Source organism: Sinohyriopsis cumingii, chromosome 17 (genome assembly GCF_028554795.1).
Source record: "Sinohyriopsis cumingii isolate HCF-2022 chromosome 17, ASM2855479v2, whole genome shotgun sequence".
Classification (NCBI taxonomy): domain Eukaryota; kingdom Metazoa; phylum Mollusca; class Bivalvia; order Unionida; family Unionidae; genus Sinohyriopsis; species Sinohyriopsis cumingii.
This window is the reverse complement of record NC_142977.1, coordinates 13,592,016-13,615,132: the sequence shown is the minus strand read 5'-3', so window position 1 is coordinate 13,615,132 and position 23,117 is coordinate 13,592,016. Positions and strand designations below refer to the sequence as shown.

The window sequence follows — 23,117 nt, the reverse complement described above, 5'->3', positions numbered from 1 at the left end:
TGTACTTCATAGATACACACACACACACACACACACACACACATACACATACACACACACATGACCTGATCCAGGCGCTGCACTAATTCAAGAAATGTTAGAACCAGACACACAAGAAAGGCATACATTTGCTTTGGTGCCCTTTCGAGGAAAATCAGAACCCTTTTGAAATTTTGTACACACACACACACACACACACACACACACGCGCGCGCGCGCGCGCGCGTGACCTAATCCGGTCATTGCACAATAACAAGAACCTTTAGAACCAGATACACTAGAAAGGCATCCTGTTACCCCCTCAAAATGCAATGGTCGCTACCAATGGCTAGTTCCATCGTGACGTTTAGGGAGGTTGCTATAGCTGTATCGGTGTCTTTAGAGGAGTTGAGAAATACAAAAGATAAGCATAAATAATGCTTCGAAACGTTAGTACGCTTCTTTTCAAGAGCATTTTTCAAGACCGGAATTGCTTGGTAAGATGTAATACGTAACTAATAATAGAAGACTTCGATAATTATGTTCAGGATATTGTTTCCGCAAAACTGAGTAAATGCGACCTTCAAAGGGGTGCACACCTTCAGAACTTACTTTATGTACTTGACGCAATGCTGATACAGAAATGACAGTAGTATCTTAAGAGTGAAGATAGTGGATTAAAAACACCTATAATGCATTCCCCATAGATAAATGTATACAGTCTATAATTACAGTCTATACACTCTACTACTGCGAGCTCTAGTCATCTCAGTCTTTTTGTACTCGTGTGAGGCATGGGCCCTGACAGCAGAATTACAACGAAGAATCCAGTCACTTGAAATGAGATGCTACAGAACCATCCTTGGCATCTCTTACATGGACCACATCACAAATGAGGAAGTGCGTAACACCATCAGGCGCGAAGTAGGCCAATATGAGAACCTCCTCACCACTGTCAAAAAGAGAAAGCTGAAATGCTATGGCCATGTCACTAGAGCCAACAGTCTATCCACAACAGTCCTGCAGGGCAGCGTCCAGGGTGGCAGAAGGAGAGGTAGACAGAGAAAAAAGAATGGACCGGAAAAGTTTTGCAGAGACACAGGCATTGGCACATGATCGAGACAAGTGGAGGGAACTGGTCAGATGTTCAGCAGCACAGCGCTTCGACGACCACACTAGGTCAGGAGACTGATGATGATGATGAGACTCTATACTTAGCTAATGGTTCATGTATTGTGAGGGGTTTTGACTTGCTGTTAAAAACTATTTTCTCGATTTTCATCCATTTAGTAGCATGTTTACACCACATACCAATAAAAAAAATGCCAAGGCTTTGGCCTGCTTTGGAATTTTCCTTCATTTTTTTTTGTGACAATAATTTGAAAGCAACTGGACACTGTTGTTTCTGAAATACGTCACCATTTTCCGCGAGTTACAGTTAAACATCACCATGTAGGAGAAAAATAAAGGGATAGACAAAATGCCGACATATGTTTAATACTTAAATTAAATGTTTCCACTGGTCTTCTGAATGAAATGTTGGGAAGGTATAAAGGAAAGGCAGAGTAATAACTGCCCATCCAGATAATCGATGAATCATTGTATGCCTTGCCACAGATGACATACCCATTATTTTCCTGTCTGTCCTCCACTGTTTTCACCTATATCAATATCTGCTGATTAGTTCTAACAACCAATACACATCCAGATCTGCCAATACATTTGACAGCAGATCTGGGTCTGTGCAGTTTGCAGTTGAATCTAAGTTGTAAGAAGCTAAGTTGTAATGTAGCCAAGTTGTAATGTTGCTAAGTTGTAATGTAGCTAGGTTGTAATGTAGCTAAGTTGTAATGTAGTTAAGTCAGTTTCATGGACATGGTTGTGGAGCCATGCACATTTATGTGTTAGTAACATTTGCTGAGTTCATCTGCATTCCACCAAAATAAGGTTACTGTTAATGAGTTTTGGCGAGTTCAACTGTATCCCACCAAAACAAGATGATTTAATATCATTTAGGTCAGATTCTCAGACATTAATGACCAGTGAATCATGAAAGTTTGTGTATTGATGAATTTAGGCAAATAAAATATTCCACCACAAGCAAGTCACTCTGCCCCATTTTTAAAACCTCACTGGCTTTGATCAGGTTTAACCTTGACATCATATTCATGGTGGGCTTTACAGTTTGTCAATGCTCCATGCAGACTCAAGATTACTTACAAATGTTTGTAAAAAGATGCTTATCAATATACATTTTTCAGGATTTGATGAAATGTGTCAAGGGCAGACTCTTATATGCTGGAATTCACACATCCAGCAAAAGACAGTCAGATGATGTATTCCGCTTTCCCCCAACACCCCTGAACAGTCTCCCAGATGATTTACAGTCATACTTGAAACCAGTAGAGGAAAAGGTAATTAATGACTATGAACCAGGGAAAGGTAATTAATTAAAGAAGCTGAACCAGGGAAAGGTAATTAATGAATCTGAACCAGGGAAAGGTAATTAGTGAAGCTGAACCAGGGAAATGTAATTAATTAGTGAAGCTGGATCAGTAAATCTTGATCCTTATAATGTTAAGATAGAAAACTCCTTACATGTAATGAAAAAAACAGTGTAGGCTAATATCTCATAGATGAATGTATATCTTTTAGATTTTGTTTTTGTTTCTTTTTTATTTGCTTTTTGGGTCCCAGATTAGCTGTTTGGTCAATGGTGCTTGCCTTTACAGATCAGTCTCAATGCTCGTCTCTTTCTTTGTGAGTTCAGATTTTGTAAATGGGTGCTTAGTAAGGCATGGGCATGTGTTGTCTTGAATATGGTAAATGGGTGCTTAGTAAGGCATGGGCATGTGTTGTCTTGAATATGGTAAGTGGGAGCTTAGTAAGGCATGTGTTGTGTTGAATATGGTAGATAAGTGTTTAGTAAGGCATGGGCATGTGTTTTGAATATGGTAAATGGGAGCTTAGTAAGTAATGGGATTGTGTTGTCTTGAATATGGTAAATAGGTGCTTAGTAAGGCATGGGCATGTGTTCTGTTGAATATGGTAAATGGGAGCTTAGTAAGTTGCATGTGTTGTGTTGAATATGGTAGATAAGTGTTTAGTAAGGCATGGGCATGTCTTGTCTTGAATATGGTAAATGGGAGCTTAGTAAGTCATGGGATTGTGTTGTCTTGAATATGGTAAATGGTTGCTATGTAAGGCATGGGCATGTGTTGTCTTGAACATGATAAATGGGAGCTAAGTAAAGCATGGGCATGTGTTGTCTTGAATATGGTAGGTGGTTGCTTAGTAAGGGGGCACTCACCAGTTATTATGTACTTTTGAGAGAGTGACGTATGTAAGGTGAAGCTGTTTGCATTTAAAACATGCACAATGGAGAGAATGTTGGCATACCTATATGCTACATTAATGTAATGTGGATGATATTTCTTTGGATATTGTACTTTTGGAAATTGTACATGATCTAAGCACACTGCTAACTAAAATGTCTGCTCCCTTGTGTTAAAAAGTCAGCCAGACTTAGTCTAAAGTACACTATCCATAACATCTGTTAAAATAGGGAAAATGAATTTTGCCAGACTAGACAATACCAGCTTCTGAAAGTGCAATGAATGAATTACCAAATATATAATATGTAAAAATGTTATCTGCTCTTTTTTATACAATTGACCTCTGAAGTTCAGGAAGTGAAAATGACCAAGTGGAGCTAGCACTTTTTTGAAAGGTGCACATCTGGAGTAAGGCCAAACTGTATACTCTATAACCTATATTACACCCATCAATCATACACCAAAATAAAGGGAATTAAAGGTTCTTTGAATTATACCTAAGATATACATGGTCTATTATAAATAGTCAGTATAACTAGTGAGGAAAGCTGGGGAAATTCTGTTTCTTTAAAATTCTATCCCTATGCAAAATATGAAATTGTAGAGTGTCACCTCAGCACAAATTTACCATATTCAATCCAACACATGCCCATGTCTTACTAAGTACAAATGTGAATGTGTTGTGAATGTTGATGGCTACAGTGTTATAATAATGTGAATATGTTGTAAATGTTGATGGCTACAGTGTTATAATAATGTGAATGTGTTGTAAATGTTGATGGCTACAGTGTTATAATAATGTGAATGTGTTGTAAATGTTGATGGCTACAGTGTTACAATGATGTGAATATGTTGTAAATGTTGATGGCTACAGTGTTACAATGATGTGAATGTGTTGTAAATGTTGATGGCTACAGTGTTATAATAATGTGAATGTGTTGTAAATGTTGATGGCTACAGTGTTATAATCATGTGAATGTGTTGTAAATGTTGATGGCTACAGTGTTACAGTGATGTGAATGTGTTGTAAATGTTGATGGCTACAGTGTTATAATAATGTGAATGTGTTGTAAATGTTGATGGCTACAGTGTTACAGTGATGTGAATGTGTTGTAAATGTTGATGGCTACAGTGTTATAATAATGTGAATGTGTTGTAAATGTTGATGGCTACAGTGTTACAGTGATGTGAATGTGTTGTAAATGTTGATGGCTACAGTGTTACAGTGATGTGAATGTGTTGTAAATGTTGATTGCTACAGTGTTATAATAATGTGAATGTGTTGTAATTGTTGATGGCTACAGTGTTATAATAATATGAATGTGTTGTAACTGTTGATGGCTAAAGTGTTATAATAATATGAATGTGTTGTAAATGTTGATGGCTACAGTGTTATAATGATGTGAATGTGTTGTAAATGTTGATGGCTACAGTGTTATAATAATGTGAATGTGTTGTAAATGTTTTTGGCTACAGTGTTACAATGATGTGCATGTGTTGTCAGTACCGATGGCTACAGTGTTACAATGGTGTGAATATGTTGTCAACACCGATGGTTACAATGTTGCAATGATGTGAATATGTTGCAAATATTGTTGGCTACATTATTACAGTGTGAACAATATAATTGTACAGTATAATAAATTTTATTTGTAAATGTAATTGTTTGTAGTGCTGTGTAATGGTTAGAGTCATAAAAAATACCCACTAGCATCCAAGTTTCAAGATGTATCTCATATATTTTTAATTTCAGCCAGCCAGAAAGCTTGTTACATTCTCATATATGACTGTATATTTTTAACTTAATAAGGAATTATGTTAAGCAAAGACTTCTTTCCATTTCAGACTGGCTTTTTGCCAAATGTATTCAAAGCCATGTCACACCGTCCTGATGAACTCCGTGCTTTCATCAGCTATTATGACATTGTGATGGCAGAAAGAGGTTAGAGGCTGTTTTACTCAATTTGTAGCGTAAGTTTAGCCTAATACTCATTCCCATAAATTTATTTTTCTTTCTTCTTTTTTAAAAAATATTGCTATGTATATATCAAAGATGAAAACAATTCAGACCATATTATCATTTGTTAAAATTTAGTTTGAATGTTGTTGAAACTTCATAATAATTTACACAAAAATTGGCAAAGATGTTTTAAAGTTAAAATTGTGGTAGTTTCTTCAAAAAATACATTTCCCAATCATAATAACTTAGGAGAACTAGTACTACTTTGCAACTCCAACCCTCCCAAGCTGAACAATTTTGCTGATAATCTAAATGTTACATATGTGGCATTTAGACAGAGTAATCTCTATTTAATAAAGGGATTGGCACCAGATCCCATGAATATTTCAGTTACTACTTCCGCTAGTGCCAAGTAGCATGCTTTCTACAGACAGAGGCCTTGCAATTCACATAAAAGTATTCTGGGAGTTTTCTACCATAAAGCAATTTAGAGGACTGTTCTCTTCAAAGAGGAGTATACTCCATATCAATTTTCCAAAAGTTCTCAGTCTTTCTTTAGAATTGTAACCTTGTTGTTCTAGCACACTTAGGCATTCTTGGTATGTATCTGCATCAGTCTCTAATGCATCCCCTCACATTGCTGTAACTTATTTTATGTGCAGGTATTGTGTGTGTTATAGAAAATTCAATTACATTTATAGGTTACTGCATTTGTATGGGAAAATATGAACAAGTTTTTTGGATGATATACTCACGACCTTGGGAGTGCAGTATATCCATCTGACAAATCGAGTTCATATTTTCCCATACAAATGCAGTAACCTTTTTATTATATGCTCATTTTTTTATTTTACCTAAGGCTTAATTATATAAACAAAAATACACTACAAGAAACAAAGTTGTCCTTAACGCCATTTTTCAGCGCACGATAGGCTATACATGGCAGCCAGTATTAATGGTGGAGGAAGAACCCGGGAAAACCCTGGAAAGAACCACCGACCCACGAGAAGCTACTGGCAAGCTTTCTCACATACCTACATTGGCTGAGACTCGAACCGGCGCAGACATAGGTGAGATGGCAGTGATCCGTAACGGAGAGTGCTTTAGACCACTTGGCCATTCGGGGCCCCGAGAAACAAAGTAACTGAATGTATGCTGTATTCCAAACTAAATACACTACAAGAAACAAAGTAACTGACTGTATGCCATATTCCAAACTAAATACACTACAAGAAACAAAATAACTGACTGTATGCCGTATTCCAAACTAAATACACTACAAGAAACAAAGTAACTGACTGTATGCCTTATTCCAAAGTAAATACACTACAAGAAACAAAGCAACTGAATGTATGCCGTATTCCAAACTAAATACTCTACAAGAAACAAAGTAACTGAATGTATGCCATATTCCAAACCAAATACACAAGCACAGATTATCATTATACAACAACAACATTATTAATGTGCACATAACTCCGCCCAGATAAATTTGAACTTAGTCACGCTCTAGACATAACTTTCAAAAGAAAATGTCGTTTTGGTCTACTTAAAATTGAAATTTGGAGTCAAAATGTGAATGAATGCGCACTGCAACAATTGTTCCATTTGATCTGGAATGAATAAATTTTGGTGTTTTTGTTAATTCTAAAAAATTTCATGATTAAGGACTGGATTTCTCTGTGCCAATTCTACATGAAGTACATCGGATTTCAACAGTGTTGACATCTGCAAGTGTGTTTCTGTTCTGTCATTGAATGTTTGAAATCATAATGTGGGAAAAATAGGAAGTCTTTCAATTGCAATTATCAACACTATGGAATGTAATGTTTATTTCAGTTTGAGTGCAGTAAAGAGGATGTAATTGCACTTGGAATATAGTCAAAATTACAGTACAGTTTCGAAATGTGTAATCAAGTTTGAGAACTCATGACATAGCTCATGTAATTCAGATTTGCAGAACTAAGAAAGTGCATTTTGAGTAAATTCAGGATATAAAACTAAGTATATTTTTTGCCATTCTTATTACCAGCTAAAGAAGACAGTTTATGCCTTGTCACTTGCATGTTATTTGTAAGGACCCTCTCTGGCGTCTATAGCTAGCCTAAATCCGAAACATTGTATCAAAAAAGTTAATGTGGAATGTGGCAAAGCAGTTTGTATGTGGCAGTCCATGAAACATCTGCTTTAGTTCATTCAGTTGGTTCATCCACAGACAAATAAAATAAATCAAAAGTGCTGGCATCTGCGTCCATTATTTTTTTAAAATAGAAAGTAGTTTCTTTATTTATGTGAGTTCAGTATGAATTGCACGCAAGTTCAATAAAAAAAATACTGCACGATTCTGACAATATAAAGTCAACAGAGAAAAAAATGAGCATATAATAATGCTGTTTACTTTTTGCCACAGTCAGATCCTTACTGATAAGTTATGTGAACATTGTTTAGACCTCTAAGCACATACTTTGTTGTTAATGTAAGAAATTCTTTGGTGATATTACCTGTATAGCAGTCTACTGTTCTTTTTTACAGGTAACTTTTACTAGAAATGATATTTTTGTGTCCAAATAATAAATAGTATCAACTGCCACATTGACAGTTTTACAGATAAATTGTCATAGTGTGTTGCTCTGCATGTACACTCTGGGAGTTCATAAAGCTGCGCGCCTGTTGGGCAACACCTTTATATTTTGTCTGCTCTAGTTTTTCTTGCAGATTTCAACCATGGGTAAGACCAAGTGTAACCTTTGTAAACATTGGAAATATGGGATTGACAACCACTAATGTTTTATTTTCTCAAACATTGTGAGCACAGCATTTGTCATGTCTTTAATCCGCTGACAGACAAGATGAAAAAGTACGGAACTTGGATGAATCACAAAGATATCATGTTCTTGCTTGAGTTACTCGTATATTTTCAGATTTTTGTTTTTATGTTGTCAGCCACTCAGCATATGCTCCTGTTGACAGGATGATTCATATCTGTGAGTGAAAAATTTCAATTTAAATTAAAATTAAATTTAAATTAAAAATTTAGGCTTTCTGTTAAATGGATGATTGGTAGTCTTGAATGTGTTTATTTATTCCTTGATGTCAGAAGTTCATTGTGTGTGAAACATTTATTTCCGTTACAATAAACGAAGTAAGACGATTGTAAAATTTACTTCAGTAAATCGAAAACAAACTGCAATGAGAAACAAGTAGTTTTCTATATAGGTCACTGATAGACACAAGACCTGAAAATTGGGGAGGTATAAATTCATGCCAGTGTACGTAAAACAGAAGAGAAATGCATACAGAAGCATACAATTGTTTGTCATAATTTTTGATTCAATTTTGATCAGTCATTAAATATATTGCATACATCATCAAGGTCTTGTTTATGTTTATGTACACTTGTTTGTCATAATTTTGGATTCAGTTTTGATCAGTCATTGAATATATTGCTTATATCATCAAGATCTCATACTTGTTTGATAATGACCAAGATGCATACATTTTAATGTGATGACTTTGATTGGATGAGCATGTTGCCCCTCTGGTAACCATATTTCTGATCCAATTTTTATCAGACTTAAAAAATTAATGTAGTTTTGTGTCCTCAAGGTCTAGGATCAGTTGAGTGATGAGCGAGATCTACATATATTAAAGATATAATCTAGGCTGAAGTTGTTTCCACTCTGGATGCCTTATCTGTGATCTGATTGTATGTTTATATCATTGGGATCTTGGACTGTCATTAATGAGCAAGAGCTATGCATATTTGTGAAGCAATCTTGCATATGATTGGCTGAGCTTATTACCACTCTGAAAGTCCCTGATTTGACCTTCAAAATGTATGCCGTATTCCAAAATTGGAATATGTGTTTATGTCATCACAAGTTTTGGCAGTTTAAAAAGTAAGCAGGAACCACACCTATTAATAATTACATCTTGCAACTGATTGATATCACTGTGATGACTTATGAGCAAGAACTGTGTATATTAATCTTAATATAAGAATTTTTTATCAGCATATAGTATATATGATAGATAGTATAGGAAATAATTTTCATTAGCTATATTTGAATTTTATATTATTGTTTAAGTTTTTGGAGACAGATATAAAAAGAACATTGTAAACACTTTCATTTCTAGACACGCAATAGTCAAAGTATTTAAAGATAATAAGATATTCTTGGATGCAAGGACAGACATGCACAATCAATATTGAATGGACAAACAAATAAATACATTGGAAACTGCCTAAGCAGACACTTCATATAAAGGACACCTGCAACTCTACTCATAAAGGTCAGTTCTCCAATATATGTCACAAATACACACACACACACACATATATATATATATATATATATATAAAATTTCTGGCAACAAAGGGAACATTTAATGGCCTTCGGAGTGTCCTTTATTAACAAGTTTTTGAGTTTTATATGCTTGCACACAAGTAGGCTGGATGAACTAATTATGTCCTCTTAAAAAAGCATGAATGATTTTTAAATTTATTTATTTATTATTTTCTCAAACTACTGACAGGTTCACTGACAAAAGCAGACAAGGAGATGATAATAGTAGCCACATCAGCAGAAAATAAATGCCAATATTGCATCATTGCTCATGGAGCACTTCAAAGGATATTCTCCAAGAATCCACACCTAGCAGACCAGGTATGTATGTATGTTTGCAGTGAAGGCCAAACGATTAAGAACAGGAATGAACTTTGTATCAAAACAAAAAAGGGAGTAAATCAATATCATTGAAATTTTTGAAATCTAGTCGAGATGACTAAAATCAATATGAACTTGAAGGTTACTTGATTCTAACTGAATTATGATGAAAGATGTTAAAAGTTGAAATCCCAAGTCTGGAAATGATGAACATTCATGAGCTGGAGCTTTTCTTTTATTTGTTTTTAATGTTTGTTTCTTATATTCTGCCTGCAAAAGTAAATTCTCACACCTTGATGATCTTCAGGCCTCAATTTTGAGTCTGAGATTCATTTTCCGTCCAATCAGGTATTATAATCTAATCTATTGAAGTTTAATGTGGTAATTTCTCTCTGTATGTGATTTGGATTTTTAATGTAGCTTTAACAGTTTGTCAGTCATATTGATACAATGTCCGCAGTGTGCCAGTTTATAGTGATGTTTAGCGCTGGGACATCATGCTGCATACATGTAGCACCGTGTCCGACCCAGTCACATTATCCTGACACCAGGCTGACCAGTCCATACCTCTTAATGCTGAGTGCCAAGCAGTGTGCCAGTTTATAGTGATGTTTAGCGCTGGGGCATCATGCTGAGACATGTAGCATCATGTCCCACCCAGTCACATTATTCTGACACCAAACCGACAATCTTAACACTAACCTCTCAACGCTGAGCACCAAGCAAGGCGGCTGCTAGTACCATTTTCATTCATCTTTGGTATGATTCAGCTGGGATTTGAACCCACAACCTCCCATATCTGATGTGAATGCTCTAACCACTTAGGCCACCAGAATTACACCTTGAAATGTAGTGTGTTAATTTGAGCATTATAATCTACACCATTAAAATTTAATATGGCAATTTGCGCATTATAGTTTGTACCATTGAAATTTAATGTGGTAAATTGAGCATTATAATTTGTACCATTGAAATTTAATTTGGTAAATTGAGCATTATAATTTGCACCATTGAAATTTAATATGGTAATTTGAGCATTATAATCTACACCATTGAAATTTAGTATGGTAATTTGAGCTATATGATCTGCATGATTAAGATTTAGCATTATAATCTACATCATTGAAATTTAGTGTGATACATTGAGCATTATAATCTGTGTTGATACTTTGTGAATTATTATGTAAATCATTAAGCTCTAATGATACATTAAATATTATAATAAGCATCATTGAAATTTAGTATGATACTGTGAACATTATAATTTGCATCATTGATATTTACTATTTTTTTTTTTTTGTTGATGATATTGCCATATTAGCACTACCACTGCCTCGTAAATCCAGTCCTTTCTGGCTAATATCTGTAGCAATGAAGCAAACTGTTGTCTAACAACATAGTTGGTAGTCAGAGTCATCTCCCCTTGATACAGGGATTTTCTTTTTTTGTTGGCCAGATCCCACAAACATACTTTATTTTGTTGTGCAGGTAAATTTTGTGCTGTAGAAAACTCAGGGTGGTAGTGGTTTAGTCAATGGTGCATGTGTATTACTGTACAATTTCTGTTGTTCTTTAGCGTTTCAGAGCATGAGATAGGCTCTACATGGTCACCAGTATAACTGGTGGAGGAAGAACCCGGGAATACCCTGGTAAGAACCACTGACCCATGGGAAGCTTTTTCACATAACCACATTGGCTGAGCCAGAGATTTGAACCCATATGGACAGAGGTGAGATGGCAGTGATCAGCAAATTTCTACTTCAGTTGTATACATACAGAAAAGTTTTCTATAGCTAGTTTATAGCTATAGTGTCCACTTTGTCCACCCATGAGGTCCATCTCAGAAAATGGTAGAACTTGACTTGGCATATAATATTTCCCCCTTTGCAGGAACAACCTCCGGAATTGACAGTTAATTTATACAGATGCTAGCAAGGTGCACATGTCCTTCATTATTCCAGGATGCCAGTGGTCCACTCAACATCCTCAATATCCTAGAAATGAATACAATACCAAAAGCCTTTCATTAATGGGAGGAGAAGCTACAAGGAAAGGAAATTCTCATTCTCTCTGACAGCTCCAGTGTGATAAATTATTTCAGAAGGCAAGGGGGAACCAAATTCCCAAAAACATTTAGTTCTTGTTTGGAATTTTCTAAGGTGGTGTCATCAGTGACAGATCCTTGTACAAGTTCGTCATATCGTGGGCACACTTCACATGTTGACATTATGTCCTAAAAGAATAAACTAATACAGACATGGAGATTGCTTGATTTTAAGTAGTATATGTGCTTGGTGGGATCGACGAGTGGATCTATCTGTGACAGGGTGGAATGTGAAACTCGCAACCTTTTCCTCACCAGTTCCAGTTCTAAAACCCTGGACAGTTGATGTGTATCATTACCTACAAGTCCCTCTGCTTCCTGGGGCCCCCATTGGCTGAGTAGTCTAAAGTGCTCTTCGTTACAGATCACTGCCTTCTCACCTCTGTCTGCACTGGTTTGAGTCTCGGATTCAGCTAGTGTGGGTATGTGAGAAAGCTTGCCGGTAGCTTCTCATGGGTCGGTGGTTCTTTCCAGGGTTTTCCTGGGTTCTTCCTCCACCATTAATACTGGCCACCATGTATAGCCTATTGTGTGCTGAAAAATGGTGTTAAACCCCACAACAACAAAAACCCTCTGCTTCCAAAGAAACTACAAAAAAGACCAAGAGAATTAAGGGTGTCGACTCATCCTGATTATTGATCTCAAGTGGGAAATATCATGGATAGCTGACTTAATAAATCAGGTAGTAAAAATCCTAAGGAAACTTTGAGATATTTATTCATCTTCTCAAGCAACCACCATAACAGTTATTTCATCTGAATCTAGAACTGTTGAACCTGGATCATATTAAACAAGTCCTCCAGAGCAAACAGTTCTTACAACAAGTGGTGCAGAGGATTGCTTGGTTGAGAACTCCCTCCACTTTGTAAGCACATGAGGAAAAATGGAGAACTTTTTCACAGTGATGTGAGGGTGAACATGTTTCTCCACTTTAAGCATCTGCTAATTTCCTACTTTGAAGCTGTGAAGAGAAACAGTTAGATCCAATCATGATCAAAAGCCACCATTCCTCAAGTCTCTAAAATGATGTGTCATCACAGAAGAGAGGATATAGTACTTAAAAATAGACTATCCGATCATCTGTAAAATTTAGATCTCACACACATGAAGGTGTTGGATCTGTGCCCAATGTAGAATTTGCTTTGGGGTCTTTGTTGTTGTTGTTATTGTTGGGTTTAATGCCATTTTTCAGCACACGATAGGCTATACATGGCGGCCATTATTAATGGTGGAGGAAGAACCTGGAAATCCCCGGAAAGAACCACTGACCCTCGAGAAGCTACTGGCAGGCTTTCTCACATACCCACATTGGCCGAATCTGAGACTCAAACCCACCCAGACAGAGGTGAGATGGCAGTGATCCATAATGGAGAGCACTTTAGACCACTCGGCCACTCGGGGCCCCTGCTTTGGGGTCTAACCTGGCTGAATAAAACACTATTATAACTGCTTTCAAGAGCTTCATTGGTTCACCTATAAGACCTGCTTCCTACTTGTAGTAAATCATTGTCATGCATGGTAGCCACAGCTTTCATTACCAAAAACAGGTTCCTGCTCTTTGGCAGTTAGACTTTTATGGTAAACCTCATTTTAGGCTGGACCCTTCAACTCAATATTGTTGTTGTTGTTTTAAGGTTCAATGCCATTTTTCAGCACACGATGGGCTATACATGGCAGCCAGTATTAATGGTGGAGGAAGAACCCAGGAAAACCTCAGAAAGAACCACCGACCCATGAGAAGCTACTGGCAAGCTTTCTCACATACTCACATTGGCTGAATCTGAGACTCGAACCCACACAGACATAGGTGAGATGGCCATGGTCCGTAACGGAGAACGCTTTAGACCAATTGGCCATTTGGGGCCCCACTCAATATTGTCTATAGGATCCAGTGAGATTTCGTAAGTGGTAGCTGCGTGGAATGAACCCATCTATTCTTACCACTGAATATAAACAAATTTATAATTCTTGTTTATATCAGTCTTTGGAAATATATGATTAGAGTTTGCAGTTATATTCAGATTTAATTTGAGAGGAATTATTTATTCAAATCATTCATTAGAACTACTGTGTGCTTGTTGACTGGATTAATATTATATTTTGTGATGAAACAGTCTGGATTGCTTCATTGTGATACATCAGTTCATTCAGGACTATTGGTACATCAGGACATTCAAGACTATTTAAATTCATTCCAAATATTCTATACTTTTGGACTTGTGATGGGACATTTAGGATTATTTGGGATTTAATTCACAGTACTGTAAATGTTTCAGTCTTAAATGTTTACTTTGTAACTAAGTAACTTGTTGATTTCACTTAAATTGTTGGTTTCACTTCCTTTCTGTTATTTATTTGAAGAAGAAACAAATTTTGGAGTAAAATGTTTCTTGGACAACACTTACCCAATTTTAATACTAATACACTCTCACTTCTTCCCACCAGTTACATTCTATAACAGAGCATGCACTCCACTCCATTAGTTGTTGTTGTTGTTGTTGTTGTTGTAGGGTTTAACGCCATTTTTCAGCACATGATAGGCTATGCATGGCAGCCAGTATTAATGGTTGAGGAAGAACCCAGAAAATCCCCGGAAAGAACCACCGACCCTCGAGAAGCTACTGGCAAGCTTTCTCACATACCCACATTAGCCGAATCCGAGACTCGAACATATGCAGACAGAGGTGAGATGGTAGTGATCCGTAACAGAGACCGCTTTAGACCACTCGGCCACTCGGGGCCCCCACTCCATTAGTAACTGAAGTATTCATAGGATTTGGCACCTATGTGGGTGGAATCATTTTAGCTTTTAAAGCTTAAACTTTTAGGCAGGGGGAGGGCTACATTTGTGATGTAGTGGTAATACTTTTGAGATAATATGATCAGGTATATATCAAAGAAATATTTTATTCCAAAAATTGGTATCTTTCATTTTATATAATTTTATCATCTTTCTGTTATATATTTTATCTTTTGTTTCATGCTTGCATTTATTTGGAAGGGTTTATCTTACTCAAAATCTACATGAAACTATTCATTTTTTCATTTTTTTAAAACTTTACCTATTGTTGGCACAATACAGCCACTATTGTGCTGAAGTGCAATAACAAGTTACTACTGGGTCCTATGCTGCATTTAAGATCCTAATTCTGATTGGCTGAAAGCAGTATCTTCATATAAACTCTTGAGATTTTTTGTGTATTACATTTGAAAGACCATTTCTGATTGCCTGAAAGTCAAGATTTGTTTGTTTACATTTAAAAGACCATTTCTGATTGGCTGAAAGTCTCAAGATTTGTATGTTTACATTTAAAGGGCTATTTCTTATTGGTTAAAAGAGATTATGTTCATATGAAACTTCAAAATAACCAACTGAATTAAAAAACAGGTTTCATGCATACATTTTCTGTTTTCAGATAATCATTTGCAAAATGAGTTTTTACTCAACACTGATGTTTTATGACACCTGACACACTACTTTGTAAATGAAATCTCATTCATTCAGAATGTATAATTCTTGATCAAGTCAAAGCCTTCCTGACAAAATTTTATGTTAATAAGTTGGTGAAATGCTTCAAATTAATTATTCAAACAGAATTGACACACATGCTTTTGATATATAATTGTTTGCATAGTGTAGGGTATGGCTCATTAAAATTATAAAATTATGTTTCTGATCTTTGAAAAAAATATGCTCAATTATGCAGATTTGTTTGTCTTTCTTCACAAAGCTGTTTCATTATATTGGCAAAGACATGAATTTGATTTTTATTCTTCTTTTTTGACTCTCTTGCTCTGTGTCTTCATAAATCAAACTTTCAAGTCAGTTATATTCAGGTTGACTTTTCTTGATTGAATATTGTGTGAATTCATTTTGGTTGATTTCTAGTATCTGGTTATTGTAGGAATGAATTTTGGTTGATCGTTACCATTTGGATATTTTGGAAATGAATCTTGGTTTCTTGTATTTGAATATTGTTGGAATGAATCTTGGTTGATTTCTACTATTTGGATAATGTGATGAAGAATCTTCATTGATTTCTACAAGCTGGATATTGTGGGAATGAATCTTGGTTGATTTCTACTTTTTGGATATTGTGATGAAGAATCTTCATTAATATTTTTCTACTTGGATATTATGGGAATGAATCTTGGTTGATTTCTACTTTGATTTCTTCTACTTGGATATTATGGGAGTGAATCTTTGTTGATTTCTACTTTTTGGATATTGTGGGAAATAATCTTTGTTGATTTCTACTATTTGGATATTTTGGAAAGGAATCTTGGTTAATTTCTAGTTTTTGGATATTTTGGAAAGGAATCTTGGTTGATTTCTAGTTTTTGGATATAATGTGAATAGGACTCTTGATTGATTTCTACTATCAGGATATTGTGGGAATAAATCTTGTTTGATTTCTAATATTTGGATATTGTGCAAAATAATCTTTGTTGATTTTTACTATTCGGATTTTGTGGTAATGAATTTGGTTGATTTCTAGTTTTTGGACATAATGTGACTATGACTCTTGGTTGATTTCTAGTATTTGGATATTGTGGGAATGAATCTTGTTTGATTTCTACTATTTGGAATTTGTGGGAATAAATCTGATTGATTTCTAATATTTGGATATTGTGTGAATATGAATCTTGGTTGATTTCTGCTAAGTGGATATTGTGGGAATGAATATTTTAGTTGAGTTTTAGTATTTGAATATTGTGGGAATGAGAATGAATCTTGTTTGATGTCTAGTTTTTGGATATTGTGGAAATGAACCTTGGTTGATTTCTACTATTTGGATATTTGGGAACTGAACCTTGCTTGGTTTTTGTATATTGTGGGAATTAATCATGAGTGATTTCTACCATTTGGTTTAGCCTATTATGTGCAGAAAAATGGCGTTAAACCCAACAACAACTATTTGGCTATTGTGTGAAAGAATCTTCGTTGATTTATAATATATTGATGTTGTGGGAATGAATCTTAATTGATTTTTGCTACTGTATTTGGATGTTTTAGGAATTAATCTTGGTTGATTTCTACAGTTTGGATATTGTGGAATGAATGTATTATTTCTAGCATTTGGATATTTTGGGAATTAATCTTAATTGATTTGTACTATCTGAATATTGTTGAAATGAATCTTAATTGATTTCTAGTATTTGGATATTGTAGGAATGAATCTTAATTAATTTCTGATATTTGGATATTGTGGGAATGAATCTTGATTTCTGGTATTTGGATATTGTGGGAATGAATCTTTATTGATTTATAATATTTGGATGTTGTGGAAATGAATCTTTAGTGATTTCTAGTATCTGGATATTGTGGGAATGAATCTTTAGTGATTTCTAGTATCTGGATATTGTGGGAATAAATCTTTAGTGATTTCTAGTATCTGGATATTGTGGGAATTAATCTTAATGATTTCTAGTATCTGGATATTGTGTGAATAAATCTTTAGTGATTTCTAGTACCTGGATATTGTGGGAATAAATCTTTAGTGATTTCTAGTATCTGGTTATTGTGGGAATGAATCTTTAGTAATTTCTAGTATCTGGATATTGTGGGAATGAATCTTGATTGATTTCTAGTATTTAGATATTGTGGGAATAAATCTTTAGCGATTTCTAGTATCTGGATATTGTGGGAATGAATCTTTAATGATTTCTAGTATCTGGATATTGTGGGAATTAATCTTTAATGATTTCTAGTATCTGGTTATTGTGGAAATGAATCTTTAGTGATTTCTAGTATCTGGATATTGTGGGAATAAATCTTTAGTGATTTCTAGTATCTGGTTATTGTGGGAATGAATCTTTCGTGATTTCTAGTATCTGGATATTGTGGGAATGAATCTTTATTGATTTATAGTATCTGGATTTTGTGGGATTGAATCTTGATTGATTTCTAGTATTCAGATATTGTGGGAATGAATCTTTAGTGATTTCTAGTATCTGGATATTGTGGGAATGAATCTTTAGTGATTTCTAGTATCTGGATATTGTGGGAATAATTCCAAAATGGTTGATCTTAAGTATTTGGATATTGTGATGCCATCTGTCAGTTGTGTAAAACATTTTGCATTCAGCTATACATAAAGTATTCTAATATTTTGGTTTTTTACCTACGTAGTAAATATTATTTTAGTATCAATTGGGTGATCATTGTGAAAGATGTAATGCATATAGATGTATCTTATCTACAACCATGTCAACATACATATGGCTAAAGGTTTTTAGAATAACTGTTTCTTTAGTCTACATCTGAATTCTGCCAAGAAATGAGAAAGTAGTTTCACTTAAATGGTCTGATTTATCTAGAATCACAAGGTCTGGGATTAAACCCATTTGGGGTTGATGGGGGTGGAGTGAATGTTACATTCAGTGGAATGATTGAAGCTTCAACATTTATTTTGCAGTTAGCTGCTAACTGGAGAACAGCAGATGTAGATGACCGTCAGCGAAGCATTTTGGATTTTGCAATAGATCTTTGTCACTGTCAACCACTCAGTGAGGAAAAATTCCAGAACCTTGAGAAGCATGGTCTGAGTCGTGAGGATGCTTGGGATATTGGTGCAGTTGTTTCCCTTTTTGCATTATCAAACAGAATGGCATATCTTACAAACATGAAACCAAACAAGGAATTTTATCTTATGGGACGCGTTCCCAAGAACAAGACAAAGTGATAGGGTTTGGCAAAATATTATTCAAGCATTATTCAAGTATGGGTGACATATGTAAATAGACTAAATGGTATGGTTAAAGAGTATTTTTAAGTTTGGCAAGATTGATGTATCATCAGAGCTGGCACAAGGCAAAACAATCCCCTGTGTGACTCAGACATTTGGTGCGCCCCCCCCCCCCATCTGTAAGAAACCTTGTAAGAAATTGATGCAAGTTATGACCAAACAAAAAAGTTTTAATATAAAGAAGAAAAAAAAATTTTGTTCTGTATCAGCTCCCTTGTCTGATTTTGCATCCCTTTTCTTCTCCAGTTAGGAAACCATTTGAAAATGACTCCCTGTGCAAGCAGGCTGCAGAACACAACTTGCACCAGCCCTCTGTATCATAATCCAGTGAGATTTATAAAATCCACGTTTAATTGGTCAGCCACCTTTGACATCATTATCAGTTGTGAAATTGATTTACTTGATAATAATTCATTTTGCATTAGTCTTTGCAACAAGCATTTGACTTGGTTAAAACTGCATTAAGTGACACCAAAAACTGGATGCTATTAAATCATAATACCACATAGTAAGTACATTATTTCAATATGGGTTTTCTAGGTATCAGTATTTAGCTTGTATGCCGCACAAAATTTAATGATCCTATTTTGCTCAGCTAAATACATGGGAACGTTAATGTAGAACGTTGGTTTAAAGATCTTCAAAATGATGTATTTAATTTACACATTAACCTTCCTGGATTCAATGTAGTCCTATAAAGATGTATTGATTCGCATATTTATATTCAAAGGAGAATATTGGTAATCAGTGGTAAAAATATACTTATGTTATTTACAGTTTCATTATTGTTTTTATAATTATATTTGTAAATGTAAGAATTTATTGTCGTCCTATATGGGATTCTCAAGTCTTGAAGGTTGACAATTTATTACAGCCTTAGCTTTAGTCATTGAATAAATTTCGTGACATGAATCCTCTATAATATTTTGATCATTACTTAACAGTCAGGTTGGAGAATGCATCAAGATGATTGGAGTGTTTACAAATTTATTAAAACCTTGATTAATGTCGGTCATGAGGATATCTAAATCATCTTGTTTTAGTTACGTCCAGACAAGGTATTAAATTGTAGCCAGATTTGAAGTGGTTTTAGATTAGATACAGTACACCATACAGTGGTTTTAGATTAGATACAGTACACCATACAGTGGTTTTAGATTAGATACAGTACACCATACAGTGGTTTTAGATTAGATACAGTACACCATACAGTGGTGATCTTAAATAGGATCCTGTAAATTATGCATTGGCGATCTGTGTTTGGTTACTGTACATCATACAATGGTGATCTTTGATTGGTTACTGTACATCATATAATATTCTTATATTGGATGCTGAGCATCATACAATAGTGATTTTTGATTGGTTACTGTACATCAGACTGTTGTGATCTTAGATTGATTACTGTACATCATACAGTAGTGATCTTAGATTGATTACATCATACAGTAGTGATCTTAGACTGGCTACTGTACATCATACAATAGTGATCTTTGATTGGTTACTGTACATCTTGCAATAGTGATCTAGACTAGATACTTTATTGCTTGCAATAGTGGTTGGATACTGTACATATAGTAGTGATATAGACTGGATACTTTGTCATGATTGGATACTGTAGTCACACAACAGTGATCTTGGATTGGATACTGTATGTAATACAATAGTGATCTTGGATTGGATAGTATAGGTCATTAAACAGCAATTTTATATTAGATACTGTACAGCATTCAGAATTGATCTTAGATTGGATACTGCATGTCATACAGTAGCGACTCAAACTGGATACATCACACAACAGTGATCTTAGATCGGATACAATATGTCAGAGTTGTGATCTAGACTGGATATTGATCTTAGATTGGATACTTTATGTGATACTGAAGTGATCTAAGCAATGCTTGTTTTTTATAAAATGCAGGAGAGCTGTGAACAGTAAAGTTGAGGACAGTTATTCACTCTCTTCAAATATTTACAACATTGTTTACGGAATATAGCATCATTTATTAAAATGGTAGAACCTGTAAATATGTCAGTATTTGTGAAAGGTGATTGCCATGAAATCTGGGACAAAAATTGTGAAATTCACTGAGAAAACATCTGAAAATCTTTGTTTTGAACAATAAGATTGGGGAGACTCTCCTGGAAGCAATTTCAGGAATGCAACATAGCGCAAAAGTGATCACGCTCCTCAGAACACAAGCCCTGTCTTAGATTCATTGTATAATTTATTTCGTACAGTAGTGATCTTTGGATTGGATGCTGCACATCATACAATTTTCAGGAGATTAGTTTTCTGAAGAAAACAGTTATTACAGTAGAACCTGTCTTGAAAGACCTTCTCATGTGCCAAAAAAGTATGGTCTCTGAAGACAGGTGGTCTCTCACATCAGGTCACAATGCTATATAATCAGTAAATCTGTGCATTGAGAATATGGTCAAGACAGGTGGTCTCACATAGCAGTGGTCTTTCAAGACAGGTTTTACTGTACCAGTGATGCAGCACATTGTATATTTATCTTTGCATGGTTTTGCTTAAAATAAAAAAGATACATCAACTTAAATTTGTTGTTTTATGTCTAATGGTGTAACAGGCCCAGCTTTTTTTCTACATTTTTTTATTTTAGCTCACCCCTATGATGAATTGATCAACTAGTGTAACCCCCCCGCCCCCATGTCAGCATTGTTGTCTGTGCAGATGAAAACATTTGCATATATATACACCCTCACTAAATATCAGCCATTCTTTCTTTCAAGGTCCTAGGCAACTGTTGTGAGTAGATTCAATGGCACCCACCCCCCACCACAAGGATATGGGGCTTAAGGGCTTAATTTTGTACATAAGTGTACAATTTTGTAGATTCTTGGTGGTGATTTTGCAAATTAGCTGGGGTGGGGGTAGGGTTTGGCACACATTATAATTTTTTCTGTACCTAAAATCATGAAACTTTGGCAATAGGATGCATCTTAAGCACTACATTCTTCTTACAAAATGCTTTCACTTGTATGCTTCACCGACCGGTTAAATTTTGGGGTTTAGCTTCATTTCTGAAGAAGGGATAATGCTACCAGGCAAAATGGGCGACTAAGTTGCCTAAAATATGTAAACCTCGCCTTCTTCTGTTAGATAATCTAAAATGACTTCGCCCTGTGATTTTTTTTCAAGCACATTGAATAAATGTCCTTTTTTAGATGCTCCCTCGCCTTAGCCAGGTTAGTTCAAGTGTTATGTTACAGCCCAAGGTGAAATGTAGGCTTCAAGCAATCAGATAGTTGGTATTGATATCAATTGTGCCGACAAACTCTTGCACATTCGCAGGCATGTTTTAACAGCTGATTAACCATTAACCCTTTCCTGCATAAGTTAGCAACTATCACTGCCCGATTTCCGCAAGTTATCCTTTGATGATAAAAACATGCAAATTTGTGTTTTGAAACGTGATATTGTGTAAATAGCAATTTTTGTTTTAAGAATATATTCGGTAACATGAATATTTTAACTGCTGCATGTACATTATTTTCTTCATAAAAATCAGTTTGGAACCATAAGTGGACCTGTTATGGGGAAATCATGACAGACATCACTGTGTCTGGGAAGCTCTATGTTATTCCCTCTTTCCATAAACCATTGGGCAAATATGTTCACGAAAATATACAATTCATAGAAAGCAGAGTCTAAATATTATGTTACTGAAGATTTAGCTTTAAAATACAATTATGTAGGTCAGAAATGTACAGGACAATGTGGAGTTTGAGTCAAGGTTGTATTCTGAGTTCACTCCTTTGTGTGAAAATATACAAAGAAAAAAATCTTTGAAGCAAATGCTATTTAACCAATGCCTAACAATACACAAAGTATGTAGACAAATAAATAAAACCTTATATTTGCAATCCTATCAATGGACTGTTGTAATGAAGCTATAAAGTGAGTGGTTACATTAAGAAAACCCCTCGTTAGAAAAATAGATGCATTTGCATGTTGGCTGTGTCGATTCAGTTGAGAAAAATAGGGATCAGTTCATTCATATACTGACTTTAATTCGTCAGTGTGTCGTCTATAAACAGTTACAATAAAGTTTCATCGGCAACAAAGAAATTAGGATTAACAGTAACCTGAAACACGTGCATTTGCTCTCATGTACATGGTACAGGCATTGTTTCAAACAAGTTAGAAATCTTTTCAAATACCATTTTTGGGGGTGAACTTTCAGAAAGTAAAAAGAAAAATTCTTGATTAAGGGTAGTTGATTCAGAATTTGTACTAACATGCAATTACAATACTGTAATCTAGTTACTTAAAATTCATTACAATGTATAGCTACC

The 23,117-nt window shown here is 35.1% G+C and overlaps 1 protein-coding gene across 2 annotated transcripts; it reads left to right on the top strand.

Annotated features, from left to right (window-relative positions):
- The first annotated feature begins 319 nt into the window (after nt 1-319).
- Nucleotides 320-21,352, top strand: LOC149777780 (uncharacterized). 2 transcript variants are annotated; one of them, XM_089938814.1, is made up of 5 exons: nt 320-476; nt 2,241-2,393; nt 5,160-5,256; nt 9,811-9,941; nt 18,465-21,352. In XM_089938814.1, exons 1-5 carry the CDS (start codon nt 417-419, stop codon nt 18,729-18,731), a joined length of 708 nt encoding a protein of 235 aa, XP_089794940.1. In that variant the 5' UTR covers nt 320-416; the 3' UTR covers nt 18,732-21,352. The 2 variants fall into 2 exon arrangements, with proteins under 2 accessions (XP_089794940.1, XP_089794942.1); XM_089938816.1 differs by lacking the exon at nt 320-476 and adding an exon at nt 932-1,158.
- The last annotated feature ends 1,765 nt before the right edge of the window (nt 21,353-23,117 follow it).

Excerpts from the sequence above, each read along its gene's own strand:
- LOC149777780 (XM_089938814.1), top strand. The coding sequence starts at position 417 with ATGCTTCGAAACGTTAGTACGCTTCTTTTCAAGAGCATTTTTCAAGAC. Across the intron at positions 2,394-5,159 it reads TGAAACCAGTAGAGGAAAAG|ACTGGCTTTTTGCCAAATGT; the intron begins GTAATTAATGAC and ends TTTCCATTTCAG. Across the intron at positions 5,257-9,810 it reads CATTGTGATGGCAGAAAGAG|GTTCACTGACAAAAGCAGAC; the intron begins GTTAGAGGCTGT and ends AACTACTGACAG.